The 27,158-nt window shown below is 46.7% G+C and overlaps 1 protein-coding gene across 1 annotated transcript in view; it reads right to left on the bottom strand.

Moving 5' to 3' along the window:
* Positions 1-23,976, bottom strand: part of Swt1 (Swt1 RNA endoribonuclease) — a 43,085-nt gene extending 19,109 nt beyond the window's left edge. Inside the window, exons 1-3 of the mRNA XM_068367011.1 lie at positions 23,863-23,976; positions 9,760-11,563; positions 8,457-9,352 (exon numbers count right to left, since the gene is read on the bottom strand). Of these exons, the coding sequence (XP_068223112.1) occupies positions 8,457-9,352; positions 9,760-11,553 (2,690 nt within the window). The 5' untranslated portion in view covers positions 11,554-11,563; positions 23,863-23,976. The remainder of the gene's footprint in view (positions 1-8,456; positions 9,353-9,759; positions 11,564-23,862) is intronic.
* Between the last annotated feature and the right edge of the window lie 3,182 nt (positions 23,977-27,158).

Below are 27,158 nucleotides of genomic sequence, written 5' to 3'. Positions count from 1 at the left end.
CTTCTTGATAGCACACCATAAGGCTTCTGATTGTCCTCGTAATGGTTTTGACCTTTAGATGGTACTTAAGAGCTCTAACTGGGCAAAGTACTCTCTCCAGTTCGTTCCCCACCATGTTGGACAGGCTTGGGATCTCGAACGACTTAGGCCAAGGACGGGAAGGAAGCTCGTTTTTAGCCAAAAAACCGAGCTGTAAGGAACATGTAGCCGTTTCAGATGTGAAACCTATGTTCCTGCTGAAGGCATGGATCTCACTTACTCTTTTACCTGTTGCTAAGCACACGAGGAAAAGAGTTTTTTAATGTGAGGTCCTTAAAAGAGGCTGATTGGAGCGGTTCAAATCCTGAAGACATAGGGAACCTTAGGACCACGTCTAGATTCCAGCCTGGAGTGGACAACCGACGTTCCTTTGAGGTCTCAAAAGACCTAAGGAGGTCCTGTAGATCTTTGTTGGAGGAAAGATCCAAGCCTCTGTGGCGGAAAACCGCTGCCAACAAACTTCTGTAACCCTTGATCGTAGGAGCTGATAGGGAGCTTACGTTCCTTAGATGTAACAGGAAGTCAGCAATCTGGGTTACATTGGTACTGGTTGAGGAAAAACTGCATTGGCCTTGCACCAGCTTCGGAAGACTTCCCATAAAGACTGATAGACTCTGAGAGTGGATGTCGTCCTTGCTCTGGCAATCGCTCTGGCTGCCTCCTTCGAAAAGCCTCTAGCTCTTGAGAGTCTTTCGATAGTCTGAAGGCAGTCAGACGAAGAGCGTGGAGGTTGGGAGTACCTTCTTTACGTGAGGTTGACGCAGAAGGTCCACTCTAGGAGGAAGAGTCCTGGGAACGTCGACCAGCCATTGCAGTACCTCAGTGAAACATTCTCTCGCGGGCCAGAGGGGAGCAACCAACGTCAGCCGTGTCCCTTTGTGAGAGGCGAACTTCTGAAGTACCCTGTTGACAATCTTGAACGGCGGGAATGCATACAGGTTGAGATGGGACCAATCCAGCAGAAAGGCATCCACGCGAACTGCTGCTGGGTCTGGAATCGGAGAACAATACAAGAGGAGCCTCTTGGTCATCGAGGTAGCGAATAGATCTATGGTTGGCTGATCCCACAGGGCCCAAAGTCTGCTGCAAACATTCTTGTGAAGGGTCCACTCTGTGGGGAAGACCTGACCCTTCCGGCTGAGGCGATCTGCCATGACATTCATATCGCCCTGAATGAGCCTCGTTACCAGCGTGAGCTTTCGATCTTTTGACCAAATGAGGAGGTCCCTTGCGATCTCGAACAACTTCCTCAAATGAGTCCCTCCCTGCTTGGAGATGTAAGCCAAGGCTGTGGTGTAGTCGGAGTTCACCTCCACCACCTTGTTAAGCTGGAGGGACTTGAAGTTTATCAAGGCCAAATGAACTGCCAACAACTCCTTGCAATAGATGTGAAGTGTCCTTTGCTCCTGATTCCATGTTCCCGAGCATTCCTGTCCGTCCAGTGTCGCACCCCAGCCCGTGTCCGATGCGTCCGAGAAGAGACGGTGGTCGGAGGACTGAACAGCCAATGGTAGACCTTCCTTGAGAAGAATGCTGTTCTTCCACCACGTTAGAGTAGACCTCATCTCTTCGGAAACAGGAACTGAGCCCGTCTCTAGCGTCATGTCCTTTATCCAGTGAGCAGCTAGATGATACTGAAGGGGGCGGAGGTGGAGTCTCCCTAACTCGATGAACAGGGCCAGCGATGAAAGTGTCCCTGTTAGACTCATCCACTGCCTGACTAAGCATCGGTTCCTTCTCAGCATGCTCTGGATGCATTCTAGGGCTTGGAAGATCCTTGGGGCCGACGGACAAGTCCGAAAAGCTCGACTCTGAAGATCCATACCCAAGGAGACAATGGTCTGGGATGGAACGAGCTGAGACTCCTCAAAATTGACCAGGAGGCCCAGTTCCTTGGTCAGATCCATAGTCCATTTGAAAATCTCCAGACAGCGACGACTTGAGGGAGCTCTTAAAAGCCAGTCGTCTGACGGAGCCGGACACAAGATCATGATACTGCTGCACAGTCTGTAAACTGTCAATCATGGGCAAGCGAGGAAGTACAGTGACAACCCGAATCTGTCTAGACTGTCTGGGTCGTACAGACAACTCCTTAACGGGTTGCTGAGGTTGCCCACTGCGTCACAACAAGTCCCTTCTGTTGGTTGTTGAACGTCTTCCCCGTGACACATTGACTCCGTAAACAAAAAATCCTCTAACAAGGACTAAGCTTGGACTGCATGTCATGCAACACAGCTCAAGGTCTATGGGAGCAGGTGTGGTAACAGACGGGATTAGCGGCTGAAGTGTAACCATTACCTTCCCTGTAAGCATGTTATGCTTAAATAAAAGTCCATAAGAGGTTATGCAGCTAAAGGCTCCCTCCAAATGACAGAGTCCTCAAGGGAATATCAGAAGGAGGGAGAAAAGAACTTTCTCATCTACAGGGACCTTATCCTAGAAAAGCTAAGTTCTCTGAGTGAGGGTTCACTGGTGCAAAGCAGCAGACTAGAAGGCAACGTTATGAAACTGCTTGACAGTCTAGTGAGTTGGCAACAACCCAAGATGTGTTGAGAAGCATGCGGTAAGGTATGCAGAGCATGATGTATGCAGAGTATGCTGTATGCAGAGCATGCTGAATGCAGAGCATGCTGTATGCAGAGCATGTTGTATGCAGAGCATGCTGAATGCAGAGCATGCTGAATGCTGAGCATGTAGGAAGTAGAGCCTGCTGTAAGCAGAGCCTGCTGAAAGGAAAGCAGAGCGTGTGCATGGCGTTTAACATTTCTCAGAAATTCCATGACCAGTGCTAGAGTGCTTAATGCATGCTTGCATGGGGTTTAAACCATGGTATGCTGAACAGCAGAGTCAGAACGAGCTGGAACAACAACAGAGGTTTCCTCAACTTGAGGGAAAACCTGAGGTTCAGACTGCATAGGCTGAACAACAGACGGAGCAGAAGGCAGGTGCAAGGGTGAAGGAGGTTGACTCCTAGCAAGAGTTGCACCCAAGGATTGTACCAGCTGAGCGGAGGACGGAGGCTGAGTAGTCCGTTCCTGTTCCTGAGAGATGAGTGGAGCATGAGAAGGTTGAGGCTGCGCAGAACAAGGTAAAGTTCTAGCAAGCTGAGGCTCCTGAGGCGCAAGTGCATGGTGTAGATGAGCTTGCCTAGATGAGGGTTGAACTCGGTGCAGCGCTGATTGAGCAGACAGACTCACGGAGGGGAGAGGTTGTTGTACCCCAACCGAGAGTTGCACCACTGGAGGAGCAGCAAGGGGAGGAGGAGGAAGAGTGTAACTCTCCTGATCCCAAAGCAAGGGTTGCCTTAAAGAAGGCTGAGGCTGAACAACACTGTGAACAGCAAACTCCGAAAGTGGTTCAACATCGTACGCCTGGCAGAAGGAGCTGCGACTGGGTGCAGCGAGTGCAGGCGGGTGCAGCACAGGCTGAACGGGTGCAGGAGGTTGGTGCACCACCGGTGCAGGCGGGTGCAGCATAGGCTGAACGGGTGCAGGAGGTTGGTGCACCACCGGTGCAGGCGGGTGCAGCACAGGCTGAACGGGTGCAGGAGGTTGGTGCACCACCGGTGCAGGCGGGTGCAGCACAGGCTGAACGGGTGCAGGAGGTTGGTGCACCACAGGTGCAGGAGGTGCAACACTCTCAGCACGACACTCACGCATCAAGTCCGAAAGCTGTGCTTGCATGGACTGTAGTAGAGTCCACAACATCATACGCCTGGCAGATGGTACTGTGATCAGGCGGAGCGAGTGTAGGAGGAGGGAGTGTAGGCGGAGGCGGTGGAGCAACACTCTCAGCCCGACACTCACTCATCAAGTCCGAAAACTGTGCTTGCATGGACTGTAGTAGAGTTCACAACATCGTACGCCTGGCAGATGGTGCTGCGACCAGGCGGAGCAGGTGCAGGCTGGGCGAGCACAGGTGCAGCGAGAACAGGTGGAGGGAGTGCAGGCGGTGCAACACTCTCAGCCCGACACTCACGCATCAAGACCGAAAGTTGTGACTGTATGGACTGCAGTAGAGTTAACTTGGGGTCGGCAGACACTAAGTTCTGCTGAGGTAAAGCCTTAACAGCAGAGATCTGTTGTGGCAGAACCTTACTCCTCTAAGTCGGAGAGTAATCAACTGATGACTTAGGAGAGTCAGAGCTAACCCAACGACTGCATTCGGGTTGTGAACTTTAACTTCGTACGTCTGGCATAGGTCTGGACTTAACGTTTAAGAAGTCTTGAGACCTGAGACCAGCGTTACTCTGCCTTTATTTTCTCCCCTAATCTCTTCTGCAGACGAGCAAAATAAGGGCTCAATCGTCTGCGGGTGGGAGTGACGGTCTCGTTAAGACACGCCCACAACCACCGAGAATACTTCTGTGCGCCGATCAAGGCCTGCTGAACCCTTATGCCCTTCGACATTGCTTCTCCCCTGGGCTTGGGAGCTTGCAAGAGGTCCCGGACTGGGAGGACGACTGGCGCGCACAAAAGTACCCTCACGCACTAATCACTTATCACTTTGATTTCTGTTTGCACTTATTTCACTGAACTCGAAACTTAAGTGGTTTGTACCTGAAATACGCAATTCTATCCTTTCTCAAAGTTAGTAATTGCGAAAACAGAATTACAATGTAACAGAAAAATCTAATGAAAGATAAATCAGTGGTTGGAAAGAGACTAAACACTAGATCACTCTAGAAACGTTTAGTTTCTTCCCCTAAAGAGACTAGGGAGAAGAGCAAAAATCGATAATGACGTTACTCGTACGCCTGGCAGGCTTGAATGAAACGTTTATCCTCTTTCTCCCTCCGTCTCTATCTCTCTCTCTCTCTCTCTTGACTTAGAACCTGAGAGAAGAGCCCAATCATATATATCGTTAAAACATATTATTGTTAAAGGAAAAAACTGAAAAGTTCCTTTATTAGGATCAAAACCATTAAGTTAAGAAAGAATGAACAAAACGCTAGACACGGTTACTCTTACTGCAACGTGAAACCGTGAACATTCTTTCTCTATCGTAACGATAGAGTGCAAGTTGAACGTTCTGAACGTCAACAACTGCAGAGACAAAACAACACGTTAGTTCAGCTTTGAAAACAGTACTAGACTGTCAAAGAAAATCTTTCAAACTCTGTGGCGGAAATAGCATAATATGTTAACAGGTAAAACCGAAATGACGGGCTCAAAGTTTATTAACTTCGGTAAAAGACCGCCTACTATTAGGAAGGTCGAATATAAACAAATATAAAAATTAATTTTAATGAGTTTATAATAAAAGGAAGTTAATCGAAGAGGCCTATAAGAGGCGGAGAGATATAAAATAAATCTATAACTTTGTTAAGCAAAATTAAGAAAGAGAGTCTATACTCTCTTAGACACCAACACTTCCGTCTAAGGGAAGGGTCGGCCATTGAAAGGTGAACGAGAGTTCATATCTCTCTCTCTCTCTCTCTCTTTACTCTCTCGTCACCAAAATTAATCAAATTAATTCCAAAAGCTAACTAAGCTAATATAGAAGTTTTCCAGTAAAGCGACAGCCGAAATCAAAGAGAAATACTTCACCAAAGTCGTGAAAATACTCCAAGAACATAAGCGTATCCCAGAACGTCTTGCCGGAAGCACGACAGAGGAATAATTGAGGAGGTGTCAACAAGAAGTACTTGAGTACCTGGCCACAGGTGGCGCTGGTAAATACACCCCCTTCTAGTATTGTGATAGCTGGCGTATCCCTCCATAGAATTCTGTCGGGCAACGGAGTTGACAGCTACATGATTATCGGGTAAGTTTAATATTGAAAAACTCTCGTTTGAAGGGCGCCCATTCACAATATTGGTACTGACAAACAGCCTCTGGTGCTCCAATCTGGAATGCTGGGTTCCCTTCAGGTAGTGCCAAAGTGCCCTCACAGGACAGAGAAGCAGGTCATCCTGATCATTAGTCAGGTCTTGGAGGGCAGAGATGGAGGACTCGAACCTGGGGTCGTGGAAGGCTGGGTTCTAAGTCTTGGCCATGAATTCCGGGACTATCATAACGGAAACTTATGACTAGTGACAAACAAGCCATGCAACTTGCATACACTCTTAGCTGAGGCCAAGGCAAGCAGAAACACCTTAAGGGTTCATACAGACAGCATTTGAGAGAGAAGAGAACTCTCATGATATCCATTCTGGTTCTCTGGGAGCACAATTCTGCTTGAAGCTCCTCATTAACACAGATATTTTCTATGTAAAGGAAAGGTTTAAGCCTTTCAGTCTGAAAACCTGGCTCAAGGCTGAGTGATAGCCTTTCACACCAGAAACTGAGAGGAGCTTCTCTCGATGATGATAGATGAGGAAATCTGCTATCAATTGCAGAGAGGCCCTGAATGGAGAAGTATCCCATCTACAATGCCAACTGCTGAAGCTGGTCCCCTTTTCCTGGTAGATAGCAGCAGAGAATCTTCACAGATATCCAGACATCTGTGCAGTACCTCGTGAAAAGCCTTTCGTTTGGAAGATTTGCTAGTCACCACCCGTGAAATGACAGGGATGTCATTGAGTTGTGTGGTACCTCTACAAATGGTGCTGACAGAGTAGATTGGTCAATGGGGTAATTCACTTGGTACCTCAACGGGGAGCATCAGCAATCTGGAAACCATTAGGCATGTGACACCGTGAGAGCCACCAGGGCCATTCTGATATTTTGAAGTTATCAACTGTTTGATGAAGGGTCTCGTAGAGACAGTGGATGACCAGAAGAACCCCGATCTACCTTCTCGCACACAGTTGAGCAAGAAGAAAGATCCAAAGTTACTTCACTTCTGAAAGATCTCCTATAAAGGCAGTCGTTGTCACTGGAGTGTCACTGGAGGCAGCCAACATCCCAACTAGCAGTGATTTTGCAAGGTCCTGTAAGAGACCGAGAACTGGTAGCGGGAGCGTGCGCTCCTTTATTTTATATTAAAATACCTTCCCGAGCCGGATTGGTGTACAGCACCGCTTCTCCCACGCAACCATGGGGAGAGATCAGTCGATGTCTCGTGAAACTTGGCACAATCATTCCTCCTTGGCTTTGGTGATCTTTTTTTCCTTCTCTTTAGGGAGGCAGGCTTCACTTCTGAAGGCTCTGCAACAGACGAGGAAGGAGAGACAGGAACAAGTGAGGTTGTACAGGATGGCAAGTGTATACACTTCGGTTTCCTCTTATCAGGCTTCACCAGCAATTATGATTTCCTGATTGGCGGTGACAGAGCTGTGGCAGACAAAGACACAGGAACATTCACTGGAGCAGGCAAGGACTCATTGAGGGGTGCAACACCACGTTGCTCCTCTGCTGATGGTACAGTCGGAGAGGAGGACGTAGCAAAGGAAGACTCCTGGGTCTTAGCAGCAGCTAACCCCTCTAGAAACTTCTGAGCAGACATGGCACTGTAAATACAGCATTTAATGATAAATAAGTCAAGGTCTTTGGGAGGGTTGCCATCATGCTTTACAGGGATGGGTATACTTCAAAAGAAGGTAATAAGCCCCTGTATTACCTTCACTGAGGAAAAGTTAATACTCTTCACTTTCATAGCACTCCCTGAGGGTTAGGCAAGGTCTCACTTTCCCTTATAAATTCCTTATGAGAACCCAAAGGAGATACAGAAGGCTTCAAACCCAAAACAGAGAAGGAGCTATAGAGCTTCTTTGGCATCAGCTTAGGTATTGCTAAGTCAAACACTGAAGAACCTCACTTACTTATCTTCTTCAAGTACTCCACCCACTCAAGAGGTGGCCATGCCCTGCACTCGCCACAGGGGAAAAACGGCAAGCAGTCCTGACTCCTGTAGAAGCTACACACCTGATGAGTATCCAACTCCAGATTGATCATGTACTGGCTGCAATTATGGGCATCTTTGCCTGGGCGAAGCCACGTCTGCCAGTGGAGTTACCATCAGACAAGTATTGTACATAAATAGCAAAAACAGAGACTCTAGAAAGAGAAAAGAAAAAGTATTGGCGAGCCAAATAAAGGCCATAGAAGTATGTTTGTGGCCAAAGTCAAAGTACGGGATGCTCCACTCGTCAGGTGGGCTTAGAAAAATCAGTGCTACTACAGTCTACCTCTCCTATATAAAGTTCAGTAGGTGGAAGCAAAGGAATTTCTTTACTTTTATGTCTTACTCTGTTTCTCTTCTCTCTTTTAACTACTGTATTACTTTGCTAGGTTCCTCTACATCATCTACCCCGAGCTTTTTTCTTGAGGAACCTTCAGTATCCCCCTACCACCACCTGAAAGCCGACTATATTTACCTTGTTAGAAGTTTATAAGGCCATTACAGTTCCACTGAAGTAATTTTCCTATTAAAGGACAATGGTTTATATTCGTGTAGGAACAAATATATATTCATTAGAATATAATTCATAATTCTACAATGATAGGCAGTAAATATGCAGTAGGTATACTTACAGAAAATGAGTTATATAAACACCAACAAGGTTTATCATCTCCTTGACATTTGAAAATCCCTTTTCCTGTTGAGGTTTGAGACTGGTGAATTCTTCTGGTTCAGCGCTTTCTTGAATTTCGGCCTTCGTTTCCTTCATGGTACAGTCAGACGCAACATCTAAGGCTTTGGGCTGAAGAGGTACTAGGTGGTCTTTATAATCAGTTTTTTCAATAATTGCATAAAGACATTTAGTCTGCTGCAATAGTGTCCTTATGTCATTCTCACTATGTGCCACTTTTAACAATTTTGACATGTCAGCTATTAAATCTTTAACTTTGAAATCAAACTTATCGTTGAATACGGCTATCCAGTGTTTGTGCCAACAATTTAGTATTTCACGTAATGTCCAAGGAGGTTTGTGAATTATTATCTGCTTCCACAGGTCATGGCCATAAGCATCCACAAATACAGCTTCGAGGATTTGTCCAAGAGTCTTGCTCAGTGACACTTCTATATCATTTAACATTTCAACTGTGTATTTTTCTGAGTTCTGTCCATCACTTGAATTGGCTTTTCTTGGAAATTTCTCAAGTTTGCGACTACTCAGCTTAGGTATTTCTTGAGGACACGATGTTTTTGTTAGTGTCACTACCATGCTTTCAAGAGTTGACGTCTCAGGAGATGGGGAACTTTTCCTCAACTCACAAATTTCAAAAAGTTCACAACTTTCATTCGCTATAGTGAAAGACTTTTCTTTTGAATTTTCAATAAGAAGTTTTAATTTTTCAACACTTGTAGCAGAAATAGCTGAGACCAGCGACTTATTACGTAAATTTGTGTCATTCGTCAACAACCGTACATCGAGACTTTGTGTTTTCATTAGCAGACAGCAATCACGTATGAGGTCATCAGCACTCTGTAAGAAATGAAACAAATATTCAAGAAAAATGAAATTTACATTTTACTCTATCAATAGTAATTAAAGTTTTTGAGGAGGCTAAAAGAAGGCCACTAAAGAGGTAAAAGGAAAGAGATATGACAGATCAATAAAAGACAGCACTAGGAATAGGAAACAGGACAGATATAACAATCAACTAAGAAAAAAAAATAGAAGCTAACAGCAAGATAGGCAAAAGTATACTTTTAAAGTTTTTACAACAAATACTAATTTTAATTTATTGAATATTCCATATGGTAAAACATTGAGTTTTAAATTTTCTGGATTTATCAACTGAAGGACTTTTTTATAATCAGTACATTATGTATAGTATATTTTTACAATTTAAAGATCTAGATTATTAAGTTATGTGAAACAATACTTACACTTTTGCGTGTATGGGATAAAGTAACGAGGTAATCGTCATAATTCTGGCCAACCACACGGGTATCTTTGTTTTCAAAGTACTTGTTGCACCAGGTAATCGCTCGTTGACTAGCATTGCCAACGGATGTTCTCTTCTTCAAGCCATCGAGTTCTTGTAAAACAATGTAGGGTATAACTATCACCACTGGCTTTCCATCAATTTCTCGAGTCTTCAACTTTTCTAGGAATTTCAGGTCACATAGCAGAACATTGGTATCAACAACATAATAAACAAAATTTGTACTTTTATCAAAATCAGTGCATACTGATTTTTTATCATCATGGAGCAAGAGGTTTGCATTTCCACGAAATGTGGCAATTTCGCTAATAATTTCCTGAATCTCTACCTCCATAAACTCTTCTTCATCTAGCTCTTTGCGAAGTTGTATCGTTTCCTCATTATTCTTTAGTATGTCACTTAAATTCTGGTCAATCTTTTCCTGATGTGGTGTGTGTGTTCCTGAATCTTCACTACTCTTAAATTCTTCATCTTTCAGGATTTCTGTAAATAACGGCTGTTTCTGTTTCTGTTGGGCTTGTTCTTTTTTCTTAAATTTAACCTCTGGCGAGATGGACCGAGATGATTCTAAGCCCCTTTTCATTAAATTTATTTTGTAACCAGAATCTCTATCACCACATATTGGCTGCTTCTCTTGCTTCACATCTGCATTATCATCTACATATCTATCATAGTTCTTGCTAATTTTGGGTATACTTGGTTTCTTGTCCCTACCCTCAAGCTCACTTTGTTCTTTGGTTTCCTCCTCATCACTAGAACCATAACTTAAGTCAATTAACCCCTCCAACAATTTTGTGGACTTAGTTTCAGGTAGCTTTTTCTTGGGGATTCTAAAACCTGATAGTTTAAAGCATGTCTCTCGACCCTCAGAAGAAATAGATGATGTGGTTTTCAAGATATTTGTTTGCTTGTTTCTCTCAGTTTCTTCAGCTTTGCTTTTAATGGCTGGTGTAAGGAGACTTCCTTTCTTGGGAATCGGAGGGCTTGATTTGGACCACTTCACAGTATTGGCTAACTTTTGAAAGGCCAAGATACTTGGATGTAAGGTTGGTTTAGACTTTGATTTACCTGTATTAGCATTCTTTTCAGATATAGCTTTCTCTGCTGTATCAATCTTGTCTTTGAAAATGTTGTTTAAAGTAAACTTGATGGGTTTCCTGTTGCTATCTAGTAAATTTACTGATTCCAATTTTCCCCCATCTTTATCACTACGGGTAGGTTTATCATCTGATACATCAGACACGAGGGTGCACACATTAGACTTAGAGAAATCTTTTTCATCTGTGCTAGGACAGTCTGCCTTTCCTGTATCAAGTTCAGTAGGGGGAAGAGAAGGAATTTCCTTGCCCTTGCCTTTCCTTTTCCCTCTATTTCTTTTCTTTCTTTTAACTATTATTTTGCTAGATTCATCTCCATCATCTACCCTGAGCTTCTTTCTTGATGCCTCTTCAGTAGCCTCTTTCTCTGCGCAAGGTAATTCCTTGTATGAAGACTCTCTATTTTGTCTTTTATTTCCAACTTTTGTTGGGCATTTTATATCTTCAACAATAACAGGAGCAGCTTCTATGAAAACACCTGTTTTGTTATCTGGATCTTCTTTCTTCTTAAAATCCTCAGTTGGAAAGGTCCAAGAACGTTCAAAGGTCTCCAAGTTGAGATAATACGGTGTACCAGGGTTTCGTTTCGACTCCTTCTTCACCCATGGTTTGGGAATTTCTTTTTCGTGGGACTCCATGGCAATCAATCTGAAAAATAGCATTACATGTAGCATACACGTATAAAAATCAACATAAAAAAAGTTTTTCAAAATTATAACCATAAAAATGTATGGGAAGTAAAAGTACTGCAATTAAGAAAAAGAAAAGTCTAAACATTGTAAAATGACAAATCCATTATTTTACTTAAGATAACATGTCTGAAAAATGACAAATTCGTAGATAATTTGTATTTTTCCTAACCATACAAACATTAGCTGTTTAATATGGGTATTACTTTCGGCGTAGCTGAAATGACGAGCCATTAAAATTTTAACGAGGGTTTACTACCCCCTCGCTAGTTAGCGAGGGGGTAGTGAGAGGTAGCTAGCTACCCCTCCCCCCCTCAAACACCTGTGACTAGCTCACTTTGCTTAGAGGTAGGACTTCCCGGGGGACAGGGCTGGCGGGCAAGTTTGATTAAATAGCTAAGGTTTGTATGGTTAGGAAAAATATAAATTATCTATGAATTTGTCATTTGTTCCATAACCGAAATACAAACCACGCCATTTAATATGGGTGACTTAACCCTTAGGTAGGGTGGTAAGTCCCAGCCTTTACTGGCTTTTGGCTTTAGCCCGGGGACTCAGTATCTGGGTGTGTCAGTGCTCAAGATAAGGAGTCCCAGCACCTCGCAAGTGCCTTGCTCTGCAAGGACCGCAGCCTACGTAAGCTTGTGTGTGAAGGAGTGAAGTGTGACTCGTCCTAGGAAGTTGACCTGAAGTCCTTTAGATGGAATTCTAGGATAGGACGTTCCCAATAGCACCTCGTAAGGGTATGGGGACGTGACAGTATTATCTTAATATTAGGAACACAAGGAAACATGGTTTACCTGCAGTGGTTTGAGGTCAGCTGTGCAGAGAATCCAGGATGCTGCTTTCCCCAAGAGAGGGGAAAATGAAGAAAAGAATAAGGACCAGGGATACCTTTTCATTCATGCAGACTAAAACCGGGTAACAATGCCCTCAACCTTCTGCTACTTTCCATTAAGGAGCCTGAGGTTTAAACCAGCTGTTGTGCAGCCACCACAGGGCCGATAGAAAATGTATCGAGCCTCCTGTGGGTCACGTCTTACAGGTAGTGGGCTGTGAAGGTCGTTTGACGCTTCCAAACACCTGCTTGTAAAACCTGCGTCACTGAGTAATTCTTCTTGAATGCCAGGGACGTAGCAATGCCTCTGACATCATGTGCTCTAGGGCGATGTGACGGAGGAGGGTCGGGATTCAGGGAATGATGGATAACCCTGCAAATCCACGCTGAGATTGTATTCTTGGTGACCCTCCTCTTCGTCCTTCCCGTGCTCAGGTACAATGATTGCACCCGAGGACGAAATGCTGCTGTTCTCTTAAGATAGAGCCTCAGACTCCTTACTGGGCACAATAGGAGATGGTCTGGGTCATCTGTTACAGAACGGAGACTCGAAATCCGGAAAGTGTCGAACCGAGGGTCCGGCAATCCTGGATTTTGAGTTTTAGCAACAAACTCAAGGACGAATCTGAACGTTACCTCCCCCCATCCGCTTGAATGGGCGATGTCATACGAGAGACCATGAAGTTCGCTGACTCGCTTGGCCGAGGCCAAAGCTAGTAGGAACACCATCTTCCAAGTTAGGTGGCGATCAGAAGCCTGGCGTAATGGTTCGAAAGGAGGTCTCTTAAGAGACCTGAGGACTCGAACCACGTTCCATGGAGGAGGTCTCACTTCCGACTGAGGGCAGGTAAGTTCATAAATTCGTATGACTAGAGAAAGTTCTAGCGAAGAGAAAATGTCCATTCCATTGAGCCTGAAGGCAAGACTTAAGGCTGAGCAATAGCCTTTCACTGCCGAGACTGAAAGGCGCATTTCTTCCCGCAAATACACGAGAAACTCCGCTATTGCTGGTATATTGGTATCGAGTGGAGAGATATCCCTTCCAAGACACCAACCACAGAAGACTCTCCACTTTACCTGGTAGACCCCTGTGGATGACATTCGCAGGTGTCGAGACATCCTTTCAGCAACTTGTTGAAAAAACCTCTCTCTGTGAGGAGACGCTGGATAGTCTCCGGACGTGAAGCCGCAGCGATGCAACGGCTTTGTGGAAGATGTTGGCATGTGGTTGTCTGAGTAGCTCGTGTCGAGTAGGAAGTTCTCTCGGGAGTTCCGTCAGGAGCTGCAGAAGTTCCGGGAACCACTCTGCGTGATGCCATAGCCGAGCTTTCAAGGTCATCGAAAGGTTGACAGATATTCTGGTCTTGTTGAGTACCCTTCTCATCAGACAGAACGGGGGAAAGGCGTAAACGTCGATGTTGTCCCACCGTTGTAGGAAGGCATCTTGCCAGAGTGACTTGGGGTCCAGGACTGGGGAGCAGTAGTACAGCGGAAGCTTGAAATTCAAAGCTGTCGCGAACAGATCTACCGTCGGGGAGCCCCACAAAGTCAGGACTTTGTTGGCTACTAGACGATCCAAAGACCAATCGGTACTCACTATCTGAGGTGCCCTGGTCAGACTGTCGGCGAGCACATTCCTCTTGCCTGGAATGAAGCGAGCTGATAGTGGAATCGAGTGGACTTTGGTCCATCACAGTATATCTTCTGCAAGATGGGATACCTGCACTGAAAAGGTACCTCCCTGCTTGATACCTGCACTGAAAAGGTACCTCCCTGCTTGTTGATGTAAGCCACTACCGTGGTGTTGTCGCTCATCACAACCACGGAGTGATCTGCCAGGTATTGTTGGAACTGTTGAAGTGCCAGGTATACGGCCTTCATTTCTAGCAGGTTTATATGGAGGCACTTTTCTGATTCTGACCAGAGGCCTGAGGTCCTGTGGTTCAGAACATGGGCCCCTACCCTTTTTATGAGGCATCCGAAAACAGCATCAAATCTGGGGGGAGGACGAGAGGATCCACCCCCTTTCGTAGGTTCTTGTCCATCACACACTACTGAAGGTCTGTCCGTTCCGCAGGACCCATAGGGACCAAGACGTCCGGGGAATCGTGTCCTTGATTCCACAGGGACTTTAGTCGCCATTGCAGGGATCTCATCCTGAGGCGACCATTTGGAACTAAACGGGCCAGTGAAGAAAGGTGACCGAGGAGACGTAACCACGATTGGGCTGGGAGTTCTCGTCTGAGGAAAGGATCTGCGACCCTCCTCAGTCTTGCTATCCTGTCGTCTGATGGGAAGGCTTTGTGGAGATTGGTGTCCAAAATCATGCCTAGATATACCAGTCGCTGAGTTGGAAGCAGAGAAGACTTCTCGAGATTTACCATGATCCCTAGATCTTGGCAAAGTCCCAGAAGCTTGTCTTGGTGTCGAAGAAGAGTCGACTCCGAGTCTGCCAGGATCAGCCAGTCGTCCAGATAACGAAGGAGACGGATGCCGATCTTGTATGCCCACGAAGAAATCAGGGTGAACACTCTGGTGAATACCTGAGGTGCTGTGGAGATACCGAAACACAGCACCTTGAACTGGTAGATCTTGTTGTCTAGGCTGAATCTTAAGTACTTCCTTGAAGACGGATGGATTGGGATCTGGAAGTACGCGTCTTTCAGGTCCAGTGTACATATGAAGTCTTGTGGTCTCACCGCAATTCTGACCGTGTCCGCCGTCTCCATGCTGAACGGGGCTTGTTTGAAAAACCTGTTCAGGGCTGAGAGGTCAATGACTGGTGTCCAGCCTCCAGACGCCTTATTTACAAGAAAGAGTCGACTGAAGAAGCCTGGGGAACCGTCGAAAACCTCTTGGAGAGCGCCCTTCTTTAACATGGTCTCGACTTCTGCCCGTAGGGCTTGCCCCCTTGCCGATCCCATGGCAAAGGAGCTCAACGACGCTGGATCCGCTGTCAGGGGAGGTAGAGATGTTATGAACGGGACGCGATATCCCTGACTGATTACGGAAATCGTCCAGGAATCAGTCCCGAGTTGCTGCCACCTGTCTGCGCAACTTTGAAGGTATCCCCCTACTGGTGGACATGCAGGGGGATTGCTAATCCTAGCGTTTGCGGCCTCGGCCACTCCCTCTAGGATTCTTGCCTCCCCTGGAGGACTTTTTGCCTTTCTTGTCTTTGACAGGAGAGGGCTTCGACACCGTTGTCTCTGCTGCCACAGCCGGTTTCGTCGTCTTGGACGGGCGAGGTTGTTGAGGTGCCGGAGGTTTGTAGGGCTTCGATGTAAGAGCCCTATGAAGGAGGGAGTCCTGGTTGAACTTCCTCCACCTCTCGGCTACCTGTTCCATGTCTTTAGGCTCAAATGAATTCTTCCCCAAAATGGAAGAATGTCTGAGCCTGCTGACCTCGACGGTTGGAACCTTCACGTGGAACCTCTCTGCCACCGCATCGTGTTGTTTCAGGATCGAATTGGCCCACAAGTTCGATACTTGGTGGGCCAGAAACTCAATGGTGCGGGTGCCCGAGAGGAGGAAGGTCTCCAGGGCCTTCCTGGTGCTCTCCTTAGACAGGTTTTTGGATTGCAACAGGATGCCAAGAGACCCCAGCCAGATGTCCAGCCACAAAGTAGCCTGCATGGCACACTTTGCAACCTTCTCCTGGCTTAGGATCTCTGTCGCCGAGAAAGTCACTTGCCGACTAGAGAGTCTCTCAAGAGGGACTTCCTTGGTAGGCTCTCCCACAGAGTGGTGCAAGGGAAGAGCTAAACAAGACTCTTACATGATCTCAAAGTACCTCCTCTGGTGGATACGAGGAGGAACGGCTGGAGGAGGCGAGCTCGGAGAGCTGGCCCTCAACCTTGTCCCTGGCACTCTTCACCCTTTGGGACCAGGGCAAAGCTGCACTGGCCTTAGCAGGCTTCTGAGTGCCAAAGACTCGGTCCAGGACCGTATCCTTGCCCTCTCGAGGAGGAATCTCAGGATCAGGAAACCTGTTGATATGCCTCATCAGGGTCAGAACCTGCCAGAAGGCATGTTCTGACTCCTGTGGCTCCCCTCCTCGAGAACTGGCAGCAGTGTCTTCCGTCCACAAAGGCTCTTCTTGGGGGGACACGTGGACGTTCTCTGCGGGTCTTGTTGGCTCTGGGTGAATTCTTGAGGATGACTTGGGGGCTGTCTTGGAGTCCTTAGGTTCCCTCAAGGGAGGAATACAGGACTCCAGCAAAGACGACTGAGGGCTCTTCACCGCCCCTACCCGGGACGATTCTCCTGCGCGAGGCAGGGTTTCTCCCATTGGTGCGATGGGAGAACGCCTCACCTCGGAAGATTCCCGAGGACGGAAAATCCTCGTCCACAGGAGAGGGAGAGAAAGTCTGGGGGGGGGAGGAGCCTTCCTCAAGGATGTCCAAGGAGCCAGCTTGACCCTTGGAGAAGTTACCACGACTTCTACTCCTCTCTTCATCTTAAGTGGGGTCGGAGCCGGCATTGATTTGAGGCCCATCTCAGCGAAGGCAGGTTTGACAGCCTGCACGACAGCTCTGATGAGGGACCCGAACCATGGCTTCTGGAGGGAAGGGGATCGGGTGATCCTTCGGAGTAGAAACGACAACTGGGCATGCCTGAAAAGAAAGGGAAGAAGAAGAAGGTTGGTTCCTGGACCTATCTGGAGACTTCCCTCCCTCCTACGAGCGCGCTGGTCTGTGCTTGCGGGGGAGAACGTGAGGATGATGACTTGGCAGCTCTCGTTCCTGTAGGCTCGCGCGGTGGCTCGCGTTGTGCCTCCATATGGGAATCGCGCTGGCGCTCGCGCGATAGGATCTTGCCTGGTTCGTGCGCGGGCGCGCGGGCGAGCGTTGGCGCGCAGGAGACCGATGGCGCGTTGGCGAGCGATGGTGCGCAGGTGAGCGATGGCGTGCGGGGCGCGTAGGCGAGTGACTGCGCACAAGCGAGGGGGCGCACGGGAGCGCACGGGAGCGCAGGCGATCTATGAGAGGGCGAGTGGGCGTGCTGGCGAGCGATGGCGCACAGGCGATGGAGCGCGTGGGCGATCAGGAGATCGGTGGCGCGCAGTTGCGTGATCTGAGTGCAAGCGCTTGTGCGCGCGGAAGTGATTGTTCGCGAGTGCGCGGGCGCAGGATCTCAACGGGCTCTAGGAGAATGCGCACGCGCAGGGGAATTACCCCTAGCGCGTGGGCGCGCAGGAGGGCGCACAGCAGGAACTGGTGACTGCGTGTGATGGCTGACGAGCAAGCGAGGTCCGACGGCTGAAGGGAAGGAGAAGCAAGGTTCTTCCCTCCTGCGCCCAGATCCGGAGGTCGCTGAAGGGAAGGAGAAGCAAGGTTCTTTCCTCCTGCGCCCAGATCCGGAGATCGTGGGCGCTCAGGCGAACGTTGGCACGCAGGCGAACGTTGGCACGCAGGCGAACGCTGGCGAGCAGGAGATAATGGGCACGCGTGGCGCGCATCCAGATGAGGGCGCGCAGTTGTACGTTGGCGAGGAGATCGCTGGCATACAGGAGAATGCTGGCGAGCAGGTGAGCGCTGGCGCGCAGGTGAGCGCTGGCGCGCAGGTGAGCGCTGGTGAGCACTGGTGAGCAGGAGAGCGCTGGCGCGCAGGTGAGCACTGGTGAGCAGGAGAGCGCTGGCGCGTAGTCTCAGCTGCAAGAGGTCGCTGGGGCGTTGTCTCTGAAGGTGAAGGTCTACGGTGAGAAGACTTCACAGCTCTAAGCGGGCAGGAGAACGTTAGCACGCAGGGGATACCTGGCGCTTAAGGGACTTACTCACAATGTGAGAAAGCCCCTTTTGCCCTGAAGGGACCGAAGCCCGTTAGATAACGGGGTGCGTGGGCGCCCACAGCGCGTCAGCAGCCAGGAACGGAGATGGCAGGTCCGAAGCTCTGGCAGGCGAAGGAGATTGTGAACGATCAGCAGAGAGGTCCAAGGATGCAACTGCAACGGTCGGTGCACGACGGGGAGGATCCTCTGCGGGGGACTGCGAAGGTGAAGAACCGAAGAGGCGCCTCCTAACTCCCTTGTGGGGAGAAGGAAGGCCTCTATGGCGAAGAGGAAGGCGAGCCTTTCTTTTGATACGTCCTTTGGGGGCGGCAGGCAGACCATCATCAGTCCTCCAAAGAGGAGTCTCTGTCAGTGAACTCCCCTGAGGGGGAGAATCACTGCAGGAGAGACCATTGGACTTAGCTCCTCCTTCGAAGGATGTTCGGAGGGGGGAACTAAGGCTTCGGCTGCATCAGGAACCAAAGCAGGGGTTTGACCTAACTCGTCGGAAGCCCCTGCCACAACAAAGTCGACAATAGAAAGAGGATCAACCTCTGCTACCGCCAGCGACTGTTTGACAGCAGCCCCCAACCTGATTATGTCAAACAGGGCTTCCTTGGAGGGCGACCCCTTAAGCCCCAAGGAAGCCCAAAGCTGTAACAAATCATCATTAGCACATTGTTATCAGAAATATCCTTCCCCAGGGGAGGAGGAGGAGCTGCCTCGCTATGGGAGGCAACTCTCTCTCCCTAACCCCGAGGTCGGTCAACATAAGTACGGCCAACGCTACCACTCGACGGCCTAGTAGAGGACTTTGGCAATGTTTTGGAGTCCTTTGATTCTTTCCTGGGAAGGATGTAGGACTCCAACATTGACGAGGGTGGCATGTTCCTTTCAATCCTTGACTGAGTAGACCCCTCGGCGCGAGGAGAGGTTTCCCCCATTGGTGCGATGGGGGAAAGTCCCTCTTCGCGTGATTCCCCTGGGAACGGGAAATCTTCGTCTCAAAAGGAAGGAGACGCAGTCTGAGGAATAGAAGGAACCTGCCTTCTTAGGTCTGCGTGGAGTCAGTTTCGCCCTTGGGGAAGTGACCGCGTCTGGAACTCCTCTTTTTCTCTTCAAAGGGGTAGAAGAAGCCATGGTTCTGTGTCCCAATTCAGAGAAGACAGGGTTGAAAGCCTGTGTTACGGCTCTGATCAGTGCACCAAACCAGGGCTGTTGGCTGACAGATGCGCTGTTAGACATACCCCTTGAAGGGACAGGAATTGAAGGATCCCTGGGAGGAGTCCCCATCATTGGTGGGTTTCCCTGTGGTGGCTTTGGGATCCTGGACCCCTCTAGATGTTTCCCTTCTCCCACAATGCGCGGTGGTATGCGCCTGAGGGGAGGGGAATGAGGCGATGGCGACCTTGCCGTGCATAGTTCAGCAGTCTCGCGCGTGGGAGGTTATTGACGCTCACACGAGGGAGCATATCGGAGCTCACGTGCGGGAGACTGCTGGTGTGCGCGGGAGACTGTTGGCACGCGGGAGACTGCTGGCCCGCGGGAGACTGCTGGCCCGCGGGAGACTGCTGGCCCGCGGGAGACTGTTGCCGTACTGGCACACGCACGGGAGACTGTTGGCGCGTGCGCGCACGAGAGACTGTTGGCGCGTGCGCGCGCACGGGAGAGTATTCGCGTGCGAGCGCGCAGGATCAATACGTTAAGTGCGCGGGGGCGTGGGAGAGAGTTCGCGCGTACCTGTACCAGACGTAGGGGGTGCGCGCGCAGGAGAAAGATCCCTAGCGCGCGGGAGCGCAATTGAATCATGGGGGGCGCGTGGGTGCGCAATAGAATGTTGGCGCGCATCCTTTGGAGAGGATAGGCGAGCGCGCGCGTATCCTCGTGGATGCGTGCGAGAGAAGGCTGGTGCAAAGGCGAACGCTGGCGCGATGGTACCGGTTGGCGCGTGGGAGAAGCCAGCTGTGTTGACTTCCCACAGCACCATGTTCAGTAGATCGTTGGCGTGTAGGAGAGTTAGATGTTGGGCGCATTTGTGTACGGGCAGTTGACTGATGGCGCGCGGGAGAGCGCTGGTACACAGAAGGTTGATGGCGCGCAGGAGAGCGCTGGCACGCAGCTGGGCGCAGGTGCGTAGGCTCAGGCAAGACCTGGCGCGCAGGAGAACGTGGGCGCATATGCGCATGAGGGCGCGCATAGCGCATGATGGAGCTATGCTCCTGTTGGAACGTATACACGTGTTGGCGCGTACGCCCTTGATGCCCTGTGTTAGGGTTTAGTGATGGGGTCTGACGAGCTACTAAACAGCGTTCGTCAGGTTTCGTTGGAGCGTACCGCGTATCTGGTTGGCGCGCCTTGGCGTGCTTAGGGAAAACCTTGTTAGGCCCATGTAGAAAAGGTGACGGTAGGTCGGCAGGTCTGTCGGATGGAAGGTTGACGTGTCCTTTAAAAGGACGACCTTCCACTGAAGGAGATCGCGAACGATCTGCAGAAAGGTCCAGGACCAGTGCAGGAGCAGTGATAGGTGATTGGTCTCGAGGCTCCTCTGCGGTAGACTGCATCTAAGGTGTTGAACCAAAGAGGCGCCTTCTCACCGCAGGTGAAGGAAGGCCTCTATGGCGAAGAGGAAGGCGAGCCTTCCGACGAATGTGCCCACTGGGAGCCGTTGGATCAGCAAGCTGACCTTCTGCAGTCCTCCGAAGAGGAGTCTCTGTAAGTGAACTCCCCCAAGGGGAAGAAACACTAGCAGGAGAGACTGACGATGGACTTAGTTTCTCCCTCGTAGGTTGAACAGGAACGGGAGAAACTAAGTCGTCAGCTACCGTAGGGTTTGAAGAGGCAGAGGTGATGGGTGATACCGCATTGGATACTTCTAACACCGCAACGTCGACAAGAGACAGAGGATCAACCTCTGATGGCGACGGCGATTGCTTGACAGCAGCACCCAATCGGATGTAGTTAAGCAAAACCTCCTTGGAGGGCGAACCGGTAAGCCCCAAGGAGGACCAAAGCTGAAATAAGGTTAGCGACATATCCTCCCCCGGGGGGAGAGGTGGAGCTGCTTCGCTAGGGGAAGCGACGTCATCTCTCGAGCCCCGAGGTTGGTAAACAGTACATCGGTCTACACTACCACTCGACGGTCTCTCGAAAGAGAATGACCAAGTGAGAGCTTCGGAGGAGGTTTGGGCAACGGAAGAAGAGGCCTTGGGTTTTTCTCCTTTCAAAGAAACCTTCGGAGGAGAAATATCCCGCTTGGACTTCTTCTTCCGTCGTCACGAAAACCTCTCCCACTGGGAGATAGACCACTCCCTACACTCACTACACCTGTTGTTGCTATCACACCGTTGGGCCCTACAAGCAGGACAAAGGGCGTGAGGATCAGTCTCAGTCGCCGACATGAATGTTCCACAGGGGTGGTCGGGAAACCCAGGGCAAGTGTGCATGATCGCAGAAGCCAACTTCACAAACAGAACTAGAAAAAGAAAAAGAAAAGACAAAAGCAATTAAATGGCTGCCAAATGACGGCGAGGATGTGAGCGGACACGTCCGACTACCATCCGAGCCGAGAGCAAAGTGAGCCCAAGCACAGGTGTGTGAGAGGGGGGGGGGTAGCAAGCTACCCTCCCCTACCCCCGCTAACTAGCGGTGTGGGTAGTAAACCCTCGTTAAAAATTAATGGCTCGTCATTTCAGCTACGCGTGGTTTGTATTCCAGTTACGGAACAAAGTATTTTTATACTTATTGATGACCATCACATCCATATTTTTTCCCGATATCTTTGACTCTTCCATGATCGTGTTGAGGCGGCAGAAGTTAACAGATTGATAAGCAATTTGTACAATTTTGAAAAAAACATTTGACAGAAATCCCTATTTTTCAAATTATCGAGGTTATAATGTTCTCGAAGTTGTGACTGTAAAACTGCTGTATATTTTAAACAGTTCAAACACTAACCTAAGGTTCCCCTCCTAACCTAACACAACCAACCTCATGAAAAGTTGCAAGCCTGCGCTTACTATATGACCGTCTTCCCCTGTGAAACTTGGTTTTTTCCGAGATATTTCCTAGTCTAACCTGTCCTTGAAACTTTTAAAGTATTTTTTTCAGTCAATTAAAGTTACAGAAACACCTTTAAACACACTTTCTCCTTCCAAATAAGAACTGACCACTTGCTTGCGGGGATCCAAATAAACACATATTGTCTAAATGGGTATAAAAGTGGAACTGTTTCAAATTGGTCATTATCATTGTCACAGATAGTATTAGTGGATGTAGGAGATTGATTAAGAAAAAGTCACACGACAATAAAAACATCACTGATTGAAGATTAAAAATGTCAACCAATACATTACCTGTATGTTATTATTATTAGCTAAGCTACAACCCTAGCTGGAAAAGCAGGAAGCTACAAGCCCAAGTTCTCCCACATGGAAAATGGCCCAGTAAGGTAAAGAAATAAACAAACATACTGTATCTTAAAATTGGTAAGAACGTTAAGATAGGTCTGTCAAATATAAACTATAAATATGAGTGATTAAATAACATTAATTCAGCAACCTAATAAACCAGTAAATATGCTTAATTAGGTATAGAGAGATTTTCTGTACAATGGTCTTGATTACAAACAAGAAAATCATAAGGCAATCCCCATTTTCTTTACATGCTGGAGGTCAGGTCTGTCAGTATACAAAATCCCCTAATATGGTAAGCTAAAGATACAGCGGTCTCAGGAGGTTCGCAGGGGTGGGTGTAGCACTCTCTCAGATAGGGAAGGATATGGACCTTGGTTAGGTTAGGTGGGGAATTGTACGTTAGCCCGGGATTCTTGTATGCTTCAGAAAATTTTGTTTTTCAGTCATAACTTTTGAAATATCACACCCTGTCCATCTAAGCCAACTAGAAAGGCTCTCTATATACCTCTAAATACACCAAAAACACTTATTTTCTTTGTAAGGAATATTGTGCTAATGTAAAAATGTACCTATATTTCCATTAGTAACCTGGTTCATCCTAACCAATTACAAAGTCTTCGATATTTATTAACTCATGTCATTTCTAAAGTCCAAAGCCTTTGTATATCAGCGGCCAGTTCCTCATGCGTTGATTCAGAAATAACTTAACCTTTCCCCGTTAACCTAACCTGCAAGTCATGTCCTTACCTACATACCTAATGGGGGGGGGGGGGGGTAACACCCACCCTGCGACCCCCCTTACACTACAGTTTTCTAATTTAGCCCTGATAATACATACAAGTGGCCGCTATCATACATCCACCCCCAAAGTCCTAACAAATACTGGGGTGAATGTAGTTCGTTGGAATAGGGTGAGCTAAGCCCTAGCCCTAGGTTGGGTTAGGTGGGGGAACCTCAGTTAGGTAGTGTTCTTGTGTCTGATTCCATTGTAAAATGTTATTTTTCACTCTCTCCCAATGAACTACAAAGGCTCAAACATTAAACAATTATACAAACAAAACAAAATTACTCCGGTGAAGATATGATATTGTACAATACTATAAAAACAAAAAATTACTCCGGTGAAGATAAGATAGTAAGCTGAAATAGACCTCATTTACTTTGGCATTCTGTCTAACTACTGCAGTACACACTATGAAGTAATACTACGCCTCATACGTATTAAAAAATACTCTTACCAATGAAACAGCTCCTTTAAAATTAAGTGAATTGAGAAATTTTGTGTCCTTTTCAATGTTTGTTTTTGTTTTATGACGTGACTGAATCTCACTCTGAAAAATCTACCTTCTGCTCTTCGTTAGTCCAGGGTCTCATTTAGTATCTTCGTTAGTACAGGTTCTGATTTAGTATCTTCGTTAGTACAGGTTCTCGTTTAGTATCTTCGTTAGTACAGGTTCTCGTTTAGTATCTTCGTTAGTACAGGTTCTGATTTAGTATCTTCGTTAGTACAGGGTCTCATTTAGTATCTTCGTTAGTACAGGTTCTCGTTTAGTATCTTCGTTAGTACAGGTTCTGATTTAGTATCTTCGTTAGTACAGGGTCTCATTTAGTATCTTCGTTAGTCCAGGGTCTCATTTAGTATCTTCGTTAGTACAGGTTCTCGTTTAGTATCTTCGTTAGTACAGGTTCTCATTTAGTATCTTCGTTAGTCCAGGGTCTCATTTAGTATCTTCGTTAGTACAGGTTCTGATTTAGTATCTTCGTTAGTACAGGTTCTCGTTTAGTATCTTCGTTAGTACAGGTTCTCGTTTAGTATCTTCGTTAGTACAGGTTCTGATTTAGTATCTTCGTTAGTACAGGTTCTCGTTTAGTATCTTCGTTAGTACAGGTTCTGATTTAGTATCTTCGTTAGTACAGGTTCTCGTTTAGTATCTTCGTTAGTACAGGTTCTCGTTTAGTATCTTCGTTAGTACAGGGTCTCATTTAGTATCTTCGTTAGTACAGGTTCTCGTTTAGTATCTTCGTTAGTACAGGTTCTCATTTAGTATCTTCGTTAGTACAGGTTCTCATTTAGTATCTTCGTTAGTACAGGTTCTCATTTAGTATCTTCGTTAGTACAGGGTCTCATTTAGTATCTTCGTTAGTACAGGTTCTCGTTTAATATCTTCGTTAGTACAGGTTCTCATTTAGTATCTTCATTAGTACAGGTTCTCATTTAGTATCTTCGTTAGTACAGGGTCTCATTTAGTATCTTCGTTAGTACAGGTTCTCATTTAGTATCTTCGTTAGTACAGGTTCTCATTTAGTATCTTCGTTAGTACAGGGTCTCATTTAGTTTAGTATCTTCGTTAGTACAGGTTCTCATTTAGTATCTTCGTTTGTACAGGGTCTCATTTAGTATCTTCGTTAGTACAGGTTCTCAATTAGTATCTTCGTTAGTACAGGTTCTCATTTAGTATCTTCGTTAGTACAGGGTCTCATTTAGTATCTTCGTTAGTACAGGGTCTCATTTAGTATCTTCGTTAGTACAGGGTCTCATTTAGTTTAGTATCTTCGTTAGTACAGGTTCTCATTTAGTATCTTCGTTAGTACAGGGTCTCATTTAGTATCTTCGTTAGTACAGGTTCTCATTTAGTATCTTCGTTAGTACAGGTTCTCATTTAGTATCTTCGTTAGTACAGGGTCTCATTTAGTATCTTCGTTAGTACAGGTTCTCATTTAGTATCTTCGTTAGTACAGGGTCTCATTTAGTATCTTCGTTAGTACAGGTTCTCATTTAGTATCTTCGTTAGTACAGGTTCTCATTTAGTATCTTCGTTAGTACAGGTTCTCATTTAGTATCTTCGTTAGTACAGGTTCTCATTTAGTATCTTCGTTAGTACAGGTTCTCATTTAGTATCTTCTCTGGTACAGGTTCTCATTTAGTATCTTCGTTAGTACAGGTTCTCATTTAGTATCTTCGTTAGTACAGGTTCTCGTTTAGTATCTTCGTTAGTACAGGTTCTCGTTTAGTATCTTCGTTAGTACAGGTTCTCATTTAGTATCTTCGTTAGTACAGGTTCTCGTTTAGTATCTTCGTTAGTACAGGTTCTCGTTTAGTATCTTCGTTAGTACAGGTTCTCATTTAGTATCTTCGTTAGTACAGGTTCTCGTTTAGTATCTTCGTTAGTACAGGTTCTCGTTTAGTATCTTCGTTAGTACAGGTTCTCATTTAGTATCTTCGTTAGTACAGGTTCTCGTTTAGTATCTTCGTTTGTACAGGGTCTCGTTTAGTATCTTCGTTAGTACAGGTTCTCATTTAGTATCTTCGTTAGTACAGGGTCTCGTTTAGTATCTTCGTTAGTACAGGGTCTCGTTTAGTATCTTCGTTAGTACAGGTTCTCATTTAGTATCTTCGTTTGTACAGGGTCTCGTTTAGTATCTTCGTTAGTACAGGGTCTCATTTAGTATCTTCGTTAGTACAGGTTCTCATTTAGTATCTTCGTTAGTACAGGGTCTCATTTAGTATCTTCGTTAGTACAGGGTCTCATTTAGTATCTTCGTTAGTACAGGGTCTCATTTAGTATCTTCGTTAGTACAGGGTCTCATTTAGTATCTTCGTTAGTACAGGGTCTCATTTAGTATCTTCGTTAGTACAGGTTCTCATTTAGTATCTTCGTTAGTACAGGTTCTCATTTAGTATCTTCGTTAGTACAGGTTCTCTCATTTAGTATCTTCGTTAGTACAGGGTCTCATTTAGTATCTTCGTTAGTACAGGGTCTCATTTAGTATCTTCGTTAGTACAGGGTCTCATTTAGTATCTTCGTTAGTACAGGGTCTCATTTAGTATCTTCGTTAGTACAGGGTCTCATTTAGTATCTTCGTTAGTACAGGGTCTCATTTAGTATCTTCGTTAGTACAGGGTCTCATTTAGTATCTTCGTTAGTACAGGTTCTCATTTAGTATCTTCGTTAGTACAGGGTCTCATTTAGTATCTTCGTTAGTACAGGTTCTCATTTAGTATCTTCGTTAGTACAGGGTCTCATTTAGTATCTTCGTTAGTACAGGGTCTCATTTAGTATCTTCGTTAGTACAGGTTCTCATTTAGTATCTTCGTTAGTACAGGTTCTCTCATTTAGTATCTTCGTTAGTACAGGTTCTCTCATTTAGTATCTTCGTTAGTACAGGGTCTCATTTAGTATCTTCGTTAGTACAGGGTCTCATTTAGTATCTTCGTTAGTACAGGTTCTCTCATTTAGTATCTTCGTTAGTACAGGTTCTCTCATTTAGTATCTTCGTTAGTACAGGGTCTCATTTAGTATCTTCGTTAGTACAGGTTCTCTCATTTAGTATCTTCGTTAGTACAGGGTCTCATTTAGTATCTTCGTTAGTACAGGTTCTCATTTAGTATCTTCGTTAGTACAGGTTCTCTCATTTAGTATCTTCGTTAGTACAGGGTCTCATTTAGTATCTTCGTTAGTACAGGTTCTCTCATTTAGTATCTTCGTTAGTACAGGGTCTCATTTAGTATCTTCGTTAGTACAGGGTCTCATTT

The sequence above is a fragment of the Palaemon carinicauda genome, chromosome 44, assembly GCF_036898095.1.
Source record: "Palaemon carinicauda isolate YSFRI2023 chromosome 44, ASM3689809v2, whole genome shotgun sequence".
NCBI lineage: Eukaryota > Metazoa > Arthropoda > Malacostraca > Decapoda > Palaemonidae > Palaemon > Palaemon carinicauda.
Note: the sequence above shows the minus strand (reverse complement) of the source record. Positions and strands in the feature narration are given on the sequence as shown.